The sequence below is a fragment of the Asparagus officinalis genome, chromosome 3 (genome assembly GCF_001876935.1).
Source record: "Asparagus officinalis chromosome 3, Aspof.V1, whole genome shotgun sequence".
NCBI classification, from domain to species: domain Eukaryota; kingdom Viridiplantae; phylum Streptophyta; class Magnoliopsida; order Asparagales; family Asparagaceae; genus Asparagus; species Asparagus officinalis.
Genome location: NC_033796.1, coordinates 13217273 through 13234669, shown reverse-complemented (window position 1 = coordinate 13234669; position 17397 = coordinate 13217273). Strand labels below are relative to the sequence as shown.

Below are 17397 nucleotides of genomic sequence, written 5' to 3'. Positions count from 1 at the left end.
AAGACTGAACGAGTTAAGCTAACAGGCCGGGCCTGGCCGGCTAAGCTTTTTTCGAAAAGTAACAAACAATGCATAGCAAATAAATACGTACAGAGGAGCAAATTAAAAATAGTATAACTTTGTTTACGTGCTGGGTGTGCGTGGAAAACGTTTAAATTCAAATCTCAGCTGAAATGTTCAATGCAAAACAAAGAAAACAAAGCAAGAAGATAGAGGAAAGTGAGTTAACGCGCACGCACTGGACTTTATTGGATCACGCCTCTCCGGCCCGGCCCATGTGAAAAGAAATTCCTTGGCATGGGTTCCATGAATCTTGCTAATGACACGCGAAAGTAAATAAATAAAAAAAAACTTCCCTAATAAAAAGGTTTTGCCGATATTAATCCCCAAAATCTTTGATACTTTGAAATTAATCACCCAAATCTTTATATTTTGAAATTAGTCTACCAAATACTTAAGCATTTTGAAACAGCGTCTCAAAACTTCATTTTGAGTCTAATTATCTCCCAAGCCATTTAAGTGTTTTGAAATTAGCTCCCGTAGCTAGCTTTGGGGAATAATTTCAAAATATTTTATATATTTCAGGGACTAGAATCAAAATATAAAGATTTGGGAGACTAATTTCAAATCACTCAAAGATTTTGCGGACTAAGAATTGGGGGACAAGTGTCAATTTATAAAAATTAATGTGACTAGTTTGAAATATCAAAATACTACGAAGGGTTGGGTGACAAATTTCAAAATATAAAGATTTTGGGCCCTAGTTCAAAATATGCATATGGGGTACTAATTCATAATATGAAAGATACGGTGGGACTGATATCGAAAAAACCCCAAGAAATCCCCGGTAAGTTCTGATCTCAAATTCTTGCAAGAGATCGTCTTCCCATGGATGAATCTGAAACCAGCACCGATCTCTCTGATCGAAGCCCCAAAAGGTGAGTCCCCTTCTCTTCTCTTAATATTTCATGCCCTGTTCTTTTACTTTTGAATTTGGGAAAATTTTCGGTTCTTTTTAGTAGCAGCAATCGAGAAACTGTCCCATTCTTTGCGGTCTCAAAATAATTTGCTGATCAATTGAACCTCCTTATAAACAACAATCAGTTTTTCAAATTAGGGCCATATTTTATGCTACATGATCTAGGGTTACTGGCTGCTGGATAAATGGAAAAGAAAATTTCATAATGTTTTGTTTTGAGGCCCCAAACCCTGGTTGCTTTACTTACTTTACTATTTTGCTATCAAAAGATATATTTGATATCGTTCCTTACTGTTAAAAATGATATCTGCTGAGAGTTAGCTGAATGAAGACTGCAAGATCATGAGGTGGATGATACTGTAGGGGGGTGTTTGCTTGTCATCTTACTTTCAAAAGGTTAGATTGAGGAAAAATAACTGAATTAATATGGATGTACCGCAAACATATATTTTTCAGGTTTAAGAAAGAAAGTGGGAACAAAGAGCCATCGGATGGAGAGGAAGTTGTTGACGGAAGAAAATGGGAGGACCTGCCAATTAACTGCTTGGTGAGTGTGTTTGGCAGGCTAAGTCTTGATGACCTGACCTTGGGAGTTCCTTTTGTGTGTAAATCTTGGTATGAAGCTTCGCTTGATCCTGCTTGTTGGAAAATCTTAGATTTCCGTGCAATAGATCTGTGGGCAGGTTCGTCGTTCAATGAGAAGTTCATGCGGGCCTATCGTGTCGAGAAATTTGCATTCAGAGGGTTTTTGAAGTACATTATAAGTCGCAGTCATAAATTAGCCACAAGGCTGGTTCTTCCTGAAAGTCACTTTCCTCTTAAGGGATTTGGTCTATGTCTGCAAAGAGTAAGTGTTGAGTTTCCGTAACTCTTTTCTACATGTTCAACTTATCATGTCTAAATTCAAGCTAGAAAATGTTATGGATCATATTGACTCTCATCTGTGAGGATACCTAACAATTATAATGCTTTGTTTCACTCAGATTGCTTTCAGTGCGACGAGAAAACTTACTTTCTTCTCTTTTCAGTTAACACTCATCCGTACATTTTTTTTAATGACCCCTTCATGTGTTATTGGCCTATGGCACATCACACATTAGTAAAGAGAAAAAAGAAATTATTTGGTGAAAAGTATAATTATAAGGTAACAATAGCTCTAAACATTCTTTTCTTTTCCGCCATGATGAATTGGATACAGATGCCCGTCATTGAATGTCTTTACTTCATGGGAGGGAGAGCTAGATTGTGGAATGCCAATCCGCGGTTTAGTCCTGAAAATGAATGAAAGTATCCTGAAAGTTCGTTGTAACTTATAAATACCTGTAGGCTTTGAAGTTTTGTATGTTATGTTGCTCTTCAGTTTCCTTGTGAGTATTATTTTCTGTGTCTTATAGTATTTTTGTCTCTTATTTTTAAGCATGTTGCTGGGCAATTTGTCTAGTATCCTGTATCTCCATTAATAACGTGGTAAATGATAGTTCTCTTCGTTTTAGAATTTATTCACGGAGCAATATACATGCGGAGCAATATACATGTTAATTGGTTTTCTCTAATGTATCCCCATGTAACTTGTTTCTTGGTACTGGGTTGGTAATCAGCATTACTATCACAAGCCTAACTATAATATTGGATGCATTTGAAGTAACCTCTAATCAAAAGAAACCATGCACTTAAGGTCCTCATGCTTGTCCGCAAGAATGCTTTGGCATAGCTATTTAAATGCGAAGCTGTATTACAAAAAGTTTCACCTCGAGTAAACATTAGAAATTTCTGAATGCAGGACTCAAAACCCATATAGCACTGCTTTGCATGCTACAGTACTTACTGAAGATCTTAGATACCCGAAAAAGGGACAAAAAATTAGAATTCCTTAGTATATGTGGTTTTCTACAAATCTATTGGTTGTAAAAAAATCTCAACAACCATCTTTTGAGAACACTGCCTCTCTCATGGCCTTTTGATCTTATTGTATTCATAAATACCAGATGCTTGCATGTTGATAATTATTGAAGTAGATGTTAAGTTGATATTGCTAATTTTTCCTCTTCTTTTAAAAAATAATATTTTTGTTATTTGTCTAACTCATCTCATATAATAAACATACATAGTCTTGAGGGGGAAAGTTCTACGAATAAAAAAGAAAAAGAAAAAGAATAAAACTTCCATGCTATATATTCTGTGGTCGCCCATTTGCTTGTTTGAATTTTGAAATGGAAATTCATAATTTCATATACTTTTGGAGGCGATGCAGTTGAGAAACATGGAATTTGAAACCCAATCTAGCTATTAGATTACTTGTACTTGAGATGCTAATGAATCCCGAACCTTGTTGGCAAGGTTTTAAATGTCGGCCGACATGTCGGTTTGAGAGCTTGAGCGACACGACATGAGCGTTTTCAACTCGTATGTCGGTTTTCAGAGCTAAATCGGAAATATCGAGGCTATATCGGGCATATCGGCCGATTTTTTAGCCTTTAAAAATCGGCCGATATGGCTCTTCTATTTTAAGATCTGTTTTTTGTTATCGGGTTTGGATTTAGTGATAAAAACCCAAGCTCGTTTGACTAGTTCTCATGTTTAAGGATTTCTTATGAACCCGATAGAAAGAAAAGAGAAAAATTAGGGCTACAACGGACTTGGGAACCGATCACGACAACGCCCTTCCCCCACCTTCATCTCGGACCCCCGTCGTCCATCTCCCGTTGCGCCCCAAAATTCGAACCCTAACCGAACCCGAGGGCGACAGTGTATCCCATCGTCAGGATAAAGGGAAGAGGGTGGTCGGTGACTCATCCGAAGGACCCAGAGTAGACGAAGAAGAATAAGAAGAGCTCCGACACTGTCTCCCTGCGACGTCGGAATCCACCCATCGCTAGCGTCGCCTCTAGAATTTGTAAAATATGCTTATATTGAATTTAGGAATGCTTAGATTACATTTAGGACATGATATTATACATATGTGCACCACTCGATATGGTAATTCAATATTTAGTCCATGTCCCCCGATATATCCCCGATTTTCGCTATCCGATATGGATTTCAGCCGTCCGACATGAACCCGACATCCGACATTTAAAACCTTGCTTGTTGGTTGGATGCATTTAATTTGAATCATGATTCGTTTGAAACATACATAAGTAGCGAGTTGGCTTCTGTAAATGTTTGTCAAGAGCCAGTTTGGACGGTTGCTTATGATACGAGTCGCCGTGCGAGCACTCTTGATCGCGGAATTATCAAGAGTGGGTAAAGAAGAAAACGACTGAAGAACACAAGAGTTATAATTAGGATGAAGGAAAATCGATTACAGTGTTTCCGGTCGACCGTAGCGCCACCATCGGTCGACCGCTCTCAGTCCCGAGACATAGTCTGGGCCTGTGCACTAAGCGGTCGACCGCCGTGACCAAGCCGATCGACCGGCCAGAGTCCACCTGCAGATCCTGTAGTTTTGTCGAATCCTTTGACTTCGTCACCTCCAATGGCCTCGTCCACGACTCCTCTACTCTATTCTCAAGATACCATGAGAATCATCTATCCTCAAGCTCCCATGAGGATCGCTAAGCTCCCGAAGAGAAGATACACCCGTATCATGGGTCCCCCCTTTAGGAACTTGAAGTCCCATTCAAGTTAGAACTTCAGCTGAGGGAACTCGCGAGCCCCTCCTTCTCTGTTGAACCACTTGGCCTTGCTAGGGACCTGACCTTGACGTCCAATGAGAAACGACTCCTTCGTCCCCCGCCTCGTCGTGGTCGTCTTCCGTTCCAAAATGCAATCTTCTTTCAGTGGCTCCTCTCTATCAAACCACAAGTCTTCAACATGCGGTAAGATCATCTTGTCATCACCTTCATCATCCAATAATGGAGGCTCAAACAACTTCAAGTACTCGGCATTGATCACCGAATACATGCCTAAGTAAGGTGGCAAATCTAAACGAAAAGCGTTGTCGCCAATCTGATCGATAATCCGAAATGGACCATAACGAATAGGCTTCAACTTCTTCCCTTCTCCTTTGAGCTTCTCCTTACCTAATTTTAGCCATACCATATCGCCTTTATCAAAGTTACAAGGAGCCCGATGTTGATCATGCTTCGCCTTGTACTTAGCTTGCGATTTCTTCAATTGAGCTTCAACCGTGGCATTCGCTGAGCCCGTTGTCTTTCATTCCCCTCCTTGCCGTCCATCGTAGATTCACTTGAAAACACGAGATCAAACGGACTCGGTGGTAAGAATCCATAACAAGTCTCAAACGGTGACTTTCCGGAAGATCCATGAATCGCCCGATTGAAAGCAAACTGCAAATATGGTAAACTCTCATCCCAAGTCTTTGGATGCCTGGAATTATACCCCCGCAACATATGCACCATAGTCCGATTGACAACTTCCGTTTGTCCGTCTGTTTGTGGATGAAAGGCCGTGCTCTTCTTCAATTTAGTGTCCATCAAACTCCACAAAGAATCCCAAAAATGCCCGAGAAAACGGCTATCCCGATCCGAAATAATCGAGCTCGGCAACCCAAAGTGCTTCCACACATGCTCAAAGAACAATTGTGCTGCACCCGCTCCCGTCACGGTCTTCTTACAAGGAATCAATATCACCATCTTGCTGAATCGGTCCACCACAACGTACAAATAGTCATGCCCACGCTTGGTAGTCAGTAACCCTCCTAGAAAATCCATAGAAATGCTCTCCCACGGCCTAGAAGGAACCGGTAATGGTAGGTACAATCCCCTCTTTCTGTTAGAAGGCTTCGAAATACAGCATAACTTACACCCTCCAACATACTTGGTCACATCATCAAGCATCCGTGGCCAAAACACATGTCGCCGTAGATTGAGAAGCGTTTTCTGAATGCCAAAATGCCCTTGCACACGCGAGGTATGCGCTTCCCGAATCCACTGCAACCTATCACCATCTTCCGGAATGCATAGTGATGTCCCACGATACAACAAGCCATCTTCTCCAAGTGCATACTCCCCCCTTCGACCAGCCTTCGCCTGCTCAAACACACTACCGAAGTCCCTACTAGATGCATACAGCTGTACATACTCCAAAGGAACCAATGGCTGAATACGCGTCGCCACCAATAAAGACCTTATCGGCGGCTCCACCTTGCCTGGATCTATCCTCCGCTGGCCCTTCCCTACGATGAAGCCGAGATACACCAACTCGTCCTTCCCGAACTCGCACTTTTTCCCGTTGAGCTTCAGCTGTCCGTCCTGCAACACTTCAAATACCTTCTCAACATGAACGAGATGCTCCTCCCAAGTCCTGCTGTACACCAAGATATCATCAAGGTAAACTATCACAAAATCCTCTATAAAGGGTCGCAACAAATTATTCATAAGCCTCATAAAGGTAGCCGGAGCATTGCACAATCCAAACGGCATCACCAACCACTCGAACAGGCCTTGCTTGGTCTTGAACGCAGTCTTCCAAGTGTCTTCCTCCCGAATCCTCACCTGATGGTAACCAGACTTCAAATCCAGCTTCGTGAAAAACCTCGCTCCCTCCAACTGGTCCATAAGATCATCGATCCGTGGTAATGGGTAACGATTCTTGATGGTTATCTTGTTGAGCTCCCGGTAATCCACGCACATGCGCCAGCCTCCATCCTTTTTGGGCACCAACAACACTGGTGACCCGCAAGGCGAACAACTTGGCACAATCACTCCTGTCTCCAAGAGCTCCTGAACTTGCTTCTTGATCTCCTCGGACTCTAGTACTGATGTGCGGTATAGGCCTATGTTAGGTAAGGAACTCTCCCCGGTCAACATAATCTCATGCTCTATACCTCGACGTGGTGGTAGTCCTGTGATTTCCAAAAACAAGTCCGTATACTTGACCTTCAACCTGTCAAGATCTCCCTCCTGGAGCTTGCTCAAGGTGGACAAGCACGTCCTACTCAGCTGCTCTTCATACGGCCGAATGAACAATAAAACGAACTTCCTGCCCGCGTTCACCAACCTCTTAGCCTGAGTCACTGTCACCAAGCTCGTCTCCTGTGGGAGAGATGCTGAACGAAAAATGAATTGCTCGCCATCCTTGTTGAACGTGTACTTTTGGGCTCGCCGATCATATACTGCGTATCTATCCCACAAATAAGGATTGCCCAAAATAACTTGGCAAACATCTAACGGAACCACGTCGCATGTGACCTCGTCAATATACGACTCGTGGAGTGCAAATCTGAATGAACACTGGTTCACCACACTCAATCCCGCCTCCTTCTGAATCCACCCTAATGGATAGGGCTTCGGATGCTTCACCGTCTTCAATCCCAGCTTCTGTACTAATGCCTCAGATATCAGATTTTTCTGACTCCCTGGATCTACAATAGCATCCACTAAGCTGGTCTTGACCTGCAATTTCAGAACAAAGAGCTGCTCCCTCAGGTCGTCATCTTCTTTGGTGGTCTGCTTCCCGGCCATAAGGTTGAGACTGCTATTGGGTTCGGTCATCCCGGGAACCTCCTTCGGACCCTGTGCTATCACGTACGCCTTCTTCTCCTCCTTCTTCTTCAATCCTTTTGGCTTCAGATGAGGATACTTATCCCAGCAACGATCAGCCACGTGCCCTGTCTGTTTGCAGTGATTGCATGTCAATCCTGCTTTCCCCGAGTCACCCTTCTTCTTCTCATCCTTAGACTGAGAGCCACCCGTCTTGCTCCCCGTTGGTTTGGAATCCCCCTTTGTCTCGTTGCCCTTCTTTTGCCGGCCCTCAATGGCAATGGTCTTCACGCTCGCCTTTGCGATTGTCTCCACTGAAAACAGCTTCATCTCCTTCCGGATGTAATCATTCAGACCCGCCATGTACTTCATGAAGATGGGGGTATTCTGACGTTGCGATGTTTAGGACCATCGCCTGTTGTTGGAACTCCGTCGTGTACTCTTGAACGGTCTGATTAAATTTTTGGCGCAAGCCATACCACTTGTACCAACGCTCCTCAAGGAACCCCACTGGATAAAACTGTTTCCGAAGTAGCTCCTTGAACTTGTTCCACGACGCCGCTTTCTTCTCTTGTTTGCAATAGGATTTCCACCACGTCAACGCGTGCCCTGAAAGCTTCAATGTCGCGAACACTATTTTCTCCTTGGATGAATATCCATAGAGAGTGAAGTACATCTCCATGCGTTTGATCCAATCATCAAGCTTCTCCATATTGATACTCCCATCATAAACAGGAATCTCAACCTTGAAGTCAATCTTCAGATTCTGGTAATGATTCTTACCCCCTTGATGTCCAGCAGTCTTGACCATCTCAGTCTCCCCCTCTGAATAAGCTTTCTCGCTCTCCTTATCGGATTCGAAGAGTCCCTTCTTACCCTTCGAAGAAGATTCCTCCTTTTTGTCTCCTCCGTTGATGAGACCCACGAGTTGGGTAAGAGTCGTCCCGATCGTCTCAATCTGCTTCTCCATGGCATCAAGTCTTGTTGAATTATCTGCTTCAGACATCTTCTCCTTCCTTAATTTCTGGACCCCCTCCGAGGAATTAAGGATCTCGCCAAGCTTCTTGTACTGTGAGCGAGTAAGGACCATACACAGTTCCCCCCTTCACAGGATCTAGTGCTCTGATACCAACTTGATACGAGTCGCCGTGCGAGCACTCTTGATCGCGGAATTATCAAGAGTGGGTAAAGAAGAAAACGACTGAAGAACACAAGAGTTATAATTAGGGCGAAGGAAAATACCTTCTCTAGATTATGAGAATCAATTGGATTTACAAAATCTCTCTCTCACAATCTCTCTAGATCAAAGAACAACCTCCCTGATCTCTTTTCTGATTACAATCTGAGTTCTAAACCCTAGAAAAGTCGTGTTTCTATTTATACTAAACAGAAATCCCAACTGGAGCAGGAAACAGACCCAGGCCCGGAACCGCTACGCGGTCGACCGCAGTGCCCAAGGCGGTCGACCGGTCAGAATGACGAAAAACTGGAAAATCGATTACAGTGTTTCCGGTCGACCGCAGCACCATCATCGGTCGACCGCTCTCAGTCCCGAGACATAGTCTGAGCCTGTGCACTAAGCGGTCGACCGCCGTGACCAAGCCGGTCGACCGGCCAGAGTCCACCTGCAGATCCTGTAGTTTTGTCAAATCCTTTGACTTCGTCACCTCCAATGGCCTCGTCCATGACTCCTCTACTCTATTCTCAAGATATCATGAGAATCATCTATCCTCAAGCTCCCATGAGGATCGCTAAGCTCCCGAAGAGAAGATACACCCGTATCAGCTTATGTAGCATTCACAATTTCTCTGGAGTGGAAATCTATGTATAACTGCCACAGATAATATTTGAAATCCATCTCTTGAAGATCAACATATCACAAAATAATGGAATCCATACTCCACAAGTGCAGAGGTATGTCTCTCTTTAGTGGTAGGTAGAAAAAGGATGTGTTTGAATATTGTATTCACGGGGGGAAAATATTGTATTCACGGGGGAAAATCTTTTCTTTTCCATATTGGTTTTTATTCTTGTCTTACAATTTAATAATCCATGATATTTTTATATCCATTTTTTTCTAGCTGAGGTGCATAAGGTTATATTTTGGACTGCAAAACATAGTATTATTAGTTAGGAAGATTTATAATTGGTAATGTGAACAAATCTCTCATAACTTCATAGATAGATTTGTTATATCCTTTATCAGTTGCAATTGCTGAATTTTTGTGATCTTCCTCTCATGATCTTATCTTTTCAAAGATGGGTTTTTTGTATTCACACATACCATCCAGACTGCTATATTGTTTGTTCTATAGTGGGTTTTTTGTGTTCACACATACCATCTAGACTGCTATATTGTGTGTTCTATAGTTCACTTGGATCCCGTTCTTTTTTATGCTTTGGGTGGAGTAATTGAGTATGAACTCTAGAAAGCCATCACAAAAGAAGGCAATAACAATGAGGGGGCAGTCAACGGTAACTTGAAGAGAAACATTCTAATTAACGAGAGCTTCAATTATATTTTAGAGGAAAGTTGAGCCTTCATCTACGTTGACCTCATATGTGGTCAGTTTTTCTTATCCTGTATCTGATGTGACACTTTTTGCTTAGGATGTGAGTCATGTGACATATAGGTTTTTCGTTTGATTCAGTTAACAATGTTAATTTCGTTTGATTCAGTGAACAATGTTAATTTATCTATGATGGCAACAAAGGAAGGTTAACGTGGCGAAACTGAAAATGAAGCATGTAGTCCTTCATTTTTTTTAATTTTTCTTGAACCTTCAACTTTCATTTACACTCTTCCACTAATTCAATAATTCTTAACCTGTAACCTCTGGATGAAGAAGGCACTTCTAAGATTTGAAACACAGTCCTTGAAATTCGTGCCTTATTGTACTGAATACTGACATCAATTATGGGCTGTAATTTTATGGTTTTATGACTATTTTGTGCTTGTATGATATTTGGTCCCAGACTTCCAGCTATTGCCAACATTTATCTGCCAAGGTTACTGTCTTAGTGATACCATTAGCATCTCCATCATGTTTATTTATTATTATTATTTTTTTCCGTATTACGATTGCCATTAGGATACTGCAAGTGCTTGTATTATGTTGTTAGTTTTTCAGACATGCTACTTTCATCTTGCATGATTATACTTTTAACTTTCACTCTGTCTGTTTCTTTCCTTTGCTGTCCTCTGAGCAAAAGTTGCGATGATTGACGCGCTCCCAAGTCACTTAGTCTGTCTTCTGTTAATGGACGACGCCATCACAGTTAAAAGACTTCTGAACAAGATGGTTAAAAGGAGGGCACATGGACAAATTTTCCAGTTAAATAATTTCTATACACGAGTGCATTGACCCGATTCGAGAAATGAGACATGTCCTTTCGAGGACTGAAGAAATCCATTGTTGAAGGCAGTACTTTTGGGAGCTGGACAGTGAATTAGATTGGCATATTGCAAACCTGTTCTCTTTTTTCATTCTGTTTCTTTTGGGTTATTTGCAGTTTTAATACTCCAAAGTTTAAATCCTTTTTTAAATTTGATACCCTGAAGTTCTATTTTGACACTTTGATACTCCAAACTTTTGAAATTGACGTTTATTTGCCTATTCGACACCCCTGAAGTCCAAAGTGTGTTCCTTGTTTTCCCCAAGCTCAAAAGGCCGAAATTTGGCTTAAAAAGTTGTTTCGGTTTGCTTTTCTTATGTTGGCATTCTCGAACAAAACTGTTGTCAACTATTTTGCGCTTTGGAGTATCAAACTATCATAATAGAACTTCAGGATATGAAAGTTGAAAAGGGGTGAAACTTTGGGGTTTTTAAAGTGCAAATGATCCTTTTACTCCTAATGATGACGCATCATGCTGAGTAGTAGGTAAATTTTCATTGCCTGCTCTGAAAGTTGGCCGAGTGCGGGGGTCCGTTGGAAAAAGAATAAGTGATCTCCAGAAGAAAGCTGAAAGTGAGTGTTAGTGGGATACTGATTGTATCTACAATGCTTAAGGTCAAGGCCTAACCATAAAAATTCTCATTATTATATACTCTTATGTTATGTGATGGAGATTATGTTTTGCAGTAGATTAAGATTTAACCCACAATTCTTGTTGTAGTTGTTAGATTTCAGGTTTGAAAGATGGCTCAGTGCTGCTTGTTCCTGGAGAAAAAGAAAGTTGCCTCCACAAAAGTTGAAAGTGTGTTGAAGTGGGCCCTAATGGTACCTACAAAGCCTAACATGAAGGCTGTATGAGGAGGAGTCTGGGCGTTTTGATTGGTGCTTTCACAATTTTGTTTTATGCACGTAATTCCTTTGTTGTTGTAGTATTAGGTTTGAGATTTGGACATCCAATTTGTTTTCGGAACAGAAAAGAGGTAAGAGAAATCTCTAGATTTAATTGTTAGTGAAGGGGAGTAGCTAAACCTGTACCTTTTAGAGCGCCTCAGGTTGAAAATTTTGCGCACGTTCAGTCTCAAATTTGAAGTCGATTTCCTTGTTGGTGAATGAAATTGACTAGCGAGTCCTTTTGAAGTTGATAAATTAGGAGAGCGTTAGGTGGCGGCTTACTTAAATTTGACTTTTTTTCTGTGTCCTTACCAAGTGCTGCAAGGTATCATTCATAATTTGGTAGACCTTCAAAAAGATTTTGATCCACCCAATAACTATTGATGATTGTGGAATGAATTAAGAAATCAGTGTTCTTACCACAGTCATATGTACATGTTTTGTACACGATTAGTACAACGTCTGTGATTTTTAGTATAGAAAGACTATGTCTTTAGCCATGAATATCCAATAATATTTAGACATTTCAATATTATATATCCTCTATACTTGCATTATTTATCCTCCTTTTTTACTCAAAACCGAATCGTAACTACCTATTAAATTACATAAATAACCTTAAAAAGTAATATCGCTATATCTAACAATAATACAATAGAAACTAAAATCTCGACCCATCATAAGCTAACGTATTAAGGAGTCATGCGTTATTATTAGGTGACAAGTATTGCTACCTAAATTTTATATCTATTGAACCAACCTCAAATTTAATAGGCTACGTGGTGGATTTATGTGGTGATGTAACATCGGTAGGGGCCAAATTATGATCAATCAATCACACTAAATTACTCGCCAACAGTGCTATACGCCGCCCACGGTCCAAAGAAAATTGCTGGCGAATGAAAATCGTACAAAATTAAACATCTTACAAATGACAATCGTGATTAAAAATAACGGTCTCTGTAAAAAAAAAAAAAAATTTACGAAGAGACTCTAAATTCTAATTTTACATGATTGATTTGCAACGCTCCATCTTCACATAACACAAACATTCAACGGATCACAGTCATCATTCTCAAAGTCATAATCATCAAAGACCACCGACCCCCGACTCTCAAAAATCTTAATCCCATCGACCAGCTTCCTAATCTCCTCGTCCCCAGAATCAAACCCGACGCACTCGTTCAAAATCAATTTCTCAATCTCTTTGCATCCCTTGACGATCACAACCAGGTGCTCTTTAGGCAAATACGCCCTGCTCAAATCCAACTCCTTAATCCCCTTAAAACAACCCGCGATCGCCGTCGCATCCTCTCTCTTAATCGATCCCGCCATTTTCAATGCTCTAAATTTCTTACAGTTGGTACTGATCCGAGCGGCTAATCGTGTAAATGGCGATGGCTTCGATCCCATTTCAAGACGTTCAAGCTCCTTCCACTTTGCGGCGAGCTCTGTGATGTGGACTTCGTGTTCGAGCATCAGCTTAGGCAAAGTGATCACTTTCAACCTCTGACATCTACAATAAATAAAACGAGCTAAATAAACTAAATAACAGCCGAAACGAATATATATCTCACGGCTATATATTGCTGGTATATGCTAGCAGTACTCACGTGTTTGATACGCGGGCCAAGTCGTCGACGGTCGGGCTGAAATCTGCGGGCAGACGGAGCTCGACGAGGGACCCGCAGCTTCGACGGACGAAGTATTTGATGAAGGACGATAAAGAGAAATTCGAAAGCGAGTAAAGAGGGGAGAACTGCTTAGCCAGGCTAGTCCAAGGAAAGAAGGTGAGGGATGGGATGTCGAGGATTCGAAAGCAGAGAGGATCGGTAGAGGCTTTGGACCAAGATTTGCAGACGAAAGGGAGGCTGAGGATCAGGTCTTGGAGGTCTAAGCGTTGGAAGATGTTGATTAGGCAATCTACCTCCATTTCTTTCCAATTTCTTGCTTCTTCTTCCTCCATTTTCCTTTTTCCTTTTTCTTTTTTTTTTTTTGGGTGCGGGGGTGGAGGGGCGCTGAGGTTTGATCTGTTACCTTTCTCTCTGTGGGCAGACGAGGTTTTTGTATGTGTGGTGGGGAGGAGTGGTTGATAGTTGACGGTGCTAGGTGTCGGAAGAAATTAATAGCCACATCAAATGACCAGTTAATAAACTAAGGAAGTGGGGATTTTTACGTATCCAAATAAGTAATTATAACTGATAACTCTCTCCATCTGTAATCTCAACGGGCACCTTTTTTACTCTATAAAAAGTAGTCGCCAAACAATAATAAAAACAGAAAAATTACCACTAGTAGAAAATCAAGTTTTGTAGACGGAATATTCTAGACGGAAATTTTTCCGTCTAGTTTGGAATATTCTAGACGGAAAATTTCCGTCTAGGATAAAATATTCTAGACGGAAATTTCCGTCTAGAATAGTATCCTAGACGGTTTTTATATATTTAATTTTTTTTAAATATGACCAAGTATCCTAGACGGAAATTTCCGTCTAGGATGTTTTGACTCGTAAAAAAAGAAAACCAAATTTTCCCACCAAAATCGAAATTCAACCCCCGCCTCCTAAAAATTCCGCCCCAAACATAACGCATAAGAAACCCTACCCCGCCCCTAACTTCTTTAACTCCGTTTCCCTTCCTCCCGCCACAAAAGATAACGCTCCTCTTTGTGTCGGCAAGGAATCATGGCCACCGCGCGACTGATCTCTTATTGCCCACCTCTTCCCCGTTGCACGCGCTTCGTCAAGCTTCCGCCCTTTCCTTCCGCGTCACCCTCTAGATCCGTTCCCCACCCACTTCCCTCGGCCATCCTCTCCGCATCCGGCCACCGCTCTCATGCTTTCAAAGGGGAAGAAGATCAGCACCTTCGAGGGAAAAAATCCCCCGTCGACCATCTCCTGGCACTCCGCACGCCCCCATCTCCCGCCGCCCCCACCTCTCAGGGCTGTCAATTGCGTTGGTCAATGTGAAAAAATTTGGGGGGTTTTTTGGGTGGAAATCCGACCACTGCTTTCCAAGCTGCCATCTTTCATGGTCCCTTTCTCCTGCTCTGCGCCTAGGGTTCGTTCCATCTCTCCCCCTTAATTCCCCTATTTTTCCTCGATTTTTTTTGATATTTTTATAGTTTTTTACGGTGTAGAATTGATCTGGGTTTAAACCTTCTGATGATTAATCGTTAGGTTTGTTCAATTTCTGCTTTTGCTTGATGTAGAATTCTTGAACTGTGGATGCACAAGATCCTTTTTTTTAAATTTATTGATCTCATTATACTAATTATTGAATCTTACTGTTTGTTTAAATTTTAGGATTATAGTTAATGCACATGTGACGTGAGTGTGGTGATCATATTAAGGGTCTAGACATGTAGAGCACACAACAGGGTCGTTACAAGATGATTCTATTTAGGGTACTTCGATCCAGTATAGAATGACTATTTTGATCGAGGGGAAGCTGGAATTCATACTAGGGTGATCCATTTTCGGATATCTGACTTCAATTAATTTTTCTTTCAATGATTTTTAGAAAGGGTGTAAAGGTCATGTGGACCTGTAACTTGAGAAGATGATAATCCTCAGCTATTTCTTAAAAAAAATCATCATGCTATGAGCTCCTTTCAGCTTAACTGGGTCTGCACACAAGCATGTTTTCCTATAGCAGCATCAACATACACCATAAGAAAATGGAATTTCCTGAAAATGGAGGAACTAACTTTTGTATAATTTTAGATTTAAAAGATACTATTGACTTACTCCAAGAAGTTGCTCATAATTTGTTTATAGAATCATATTATAGATGTTTTCGTTGTTTAAATTCCTAAGAAAAATACTATAACAGAGCATAAAATCCTTTTTTTAATCTTTCTTTCGATTTCGTAAGAAACTTAAAATTTTCTTCTGCTTCAGTAGCCACAGTTATCTTGAGGGCTTGTAGGAACTTCACAGAATGTTCTTGTGCAAAGGAAACCCTTGGAGTGGAACTCGTTTCTGGCCTTCTGTCTTGCTTCTCTGTTCTCTTGTGAAAGTGGTCAATGCAATTTCCAGTTAAGTTTTCATTTAAAAAATTTTGATGAATCATTTCTTTTATTTAGAGTGTATAGATGTTTGTTTAGTGTCTGTTAGAGTATAGGCTATTTTGGTTCGGGGTCGATATTTTTCACCTGTGCTTCTTGTTTCTCTAAGGATTCTAATTTCAGGTATTGTTGTCTAAATTACAATTTTTATATGTATTTTGACATAATCAATCTCAGTTTTGTATTGTTTTTGGGAAATTAGTAGCATAATATCGGCAGCATCTCATGTGGGTTTTTTGAGTTTGGACATTGCTTTTCTCAAAGATTCTCTGCTTCAAAGGTGTTTGAGGATTTTCCTCTTTCAAGTTCTTCTCTAATATTTGTTCTGAGAACTGTCCAAATGATGTTAAAGTTTTATGCAAGCAGCAGCAGAAGCCAAGAGTCGGGAAGTTGCAGTTATGTATATGTGAAGGCTTATCTGAGTTTTTGGAAACATAGCTATTGCAGCCCGGCATGCTCAACGTGTACATGGATTGAAGCGGGTTCTTATAATTGATTTTGATGTTCATCATGGGAATGGTACATGTGATGCATTTTATGATGATCCAGACATTTTCTTCATTTCAACTCATCAGGTAAAAGCTCTTCTAGTTGAATATGTATTTGTTAAACAGTTAGAAACATATATATTGTGATGAGAAACTAATGTGTTGTTCTCTTAAAAGAGTAAGAGGAAAATGAAAATGAAATTTCAGTTTGTTCACAGTTCAAGTTGGCTTTGGCATTGAATTTGTTGTTCTCAACTGACTGTTCATTTTAAACCTAGATTTATATCTTGGGAGCTCAGTCAAGGCATCCAAAGCATACGAGAAAGTTCATTACAGTATGCAAATGACAATGCCTTGCAGCTTGCCAAGGTGAGTAAAATTCTGAATCCTCTTCTCAAATATCTTTTGTATATATACATGAAGTGCATGCAAAAGAATGTTGTATATAAATAGCACCTGTTTTTTCAGGACATCAAGGTGCTGATATATCCATTGCTTAGACTTTATTGCTCACATTTCATACTAATTCTAAACGAGATGCTTCTATTGAGTACTTTTTTTTTGTTTTGCTGGCATGCATCTGTTTTATTAAAATGTTAGTTAATCATGATGATTCACATGTCCTACAATAATCGGATTGTTCATCTTCCTTTGACATGAGTGGCATCACAAATTTTAAGGCATGTGGTTCATGGCACCTAAAAGTTGCCGTTGTGAGAAGTCTTGGCAAAAATGCACAGATTTATTTATCTTTGATTTTGAATGATAATATATCTTTGTTTTTGAATGATAATATCGATGGTAAAGGCATGCATGATGGTGGGGCTGAAGGGAATCGTTTCAAGAAGGTGAAAAGCGAAGATACATGCGATCATTATTTGAATATAATGGGATTTGATATTGGAATATAATTATATTGTGTTGGATATGAATATAATTTTTTTTTGTTCAATATCGTGTACATGCATCCCAAATAGATTCTGCAAAAAAAAAAAAAAACAAACTACTGTAGCAAAGTATCCTAGACGGAAATTCCGTCTAGGATACTAAAATTCCGTCTAGGATGCCTTTTTTTAAAAAAATTTAAAAAAAATAAAAAACATTAATTTCCGTCTAGAATAAGTATTCTAGA

At 40.5% G+C, this 17397-nt stretch overlaps 2 protein-coding genes and 1 long non-coding RNA gene across 6 annotated transcripts; 2 read left to right on the top strand and 1 right to left on the bottom strand.

The window, feature by feature from the left end:
* On the top strand, window positions 805-11897 carry LOC109833062. Of its 3 annotated transcripts, XR_002245080.1 has the most exons (4): window positions 805-938; window positions 1436-1826; window positions 10636-11433; window positions 11540-11897. XR_002245080.1 is itself a non-coding variant. In XM_020400607.1 (3 exons), the coding sequence occupies exons 1-3, from the start codon at window positions 889-891 to the stop codon at window positions 10642-10644; spliced, it is 450 nt and encodes a 149-aa protein (XP_020256196.1). In that variant the 5' UTR covers window positions 805-888; the 3' UTR covers window positions 10645-11897. The 3 variants fall into 3 exon arrangements, 2 of the variants coding, with proteins under 2 accessions (XP_020256196.1, XP_020256195.1); XM_020400607.1 differs by having other exon boundaries at window positions 10636-11897; XM_020400606.1 differs by lacking the exons at window positions 10636-11433; window positions 11540-11897 and adding an exon at window positions 2178-2326.
* On the bottom strand, window positions 12613-13778 carry LOC109832095 (F-box/LRR-repeat protein At3g48880-like). The gene is made up of 2 exons (XM_020399536.1): window positions 13323-13778; window positions 12613-13225 (listed from the first exon to the last, which is right to left on the bottom strand). Exons 1-2 carry the CDS (start codon window positions 13673-13675, stop codon window positions 12745-12747), a joined length of 834 nt encoding a protein of 277 aa, XP_020255125.1. The 5' UTR covers window positions 13676-13778; the 3' UTR covers window positions 12613-12744.
* Window positions 14620-17141, top strand: LOC109833061. 2 transcript variants are annotated; one of them, XR_002245079.1, is made up of 5 exons: window positions 14620-14768; window positions 15611-15747; window positions 15980-16352; window positions 16544-16634; window positions 17073-17141. It is a non-coding gene; the product is annotated as an uncharacterized LOC109833061 (long non-coding RNA). The 2 variants fall into 2 exon arrangements; XR_002245078.1 differs by having other exon boundaries at window positions 15611-16352.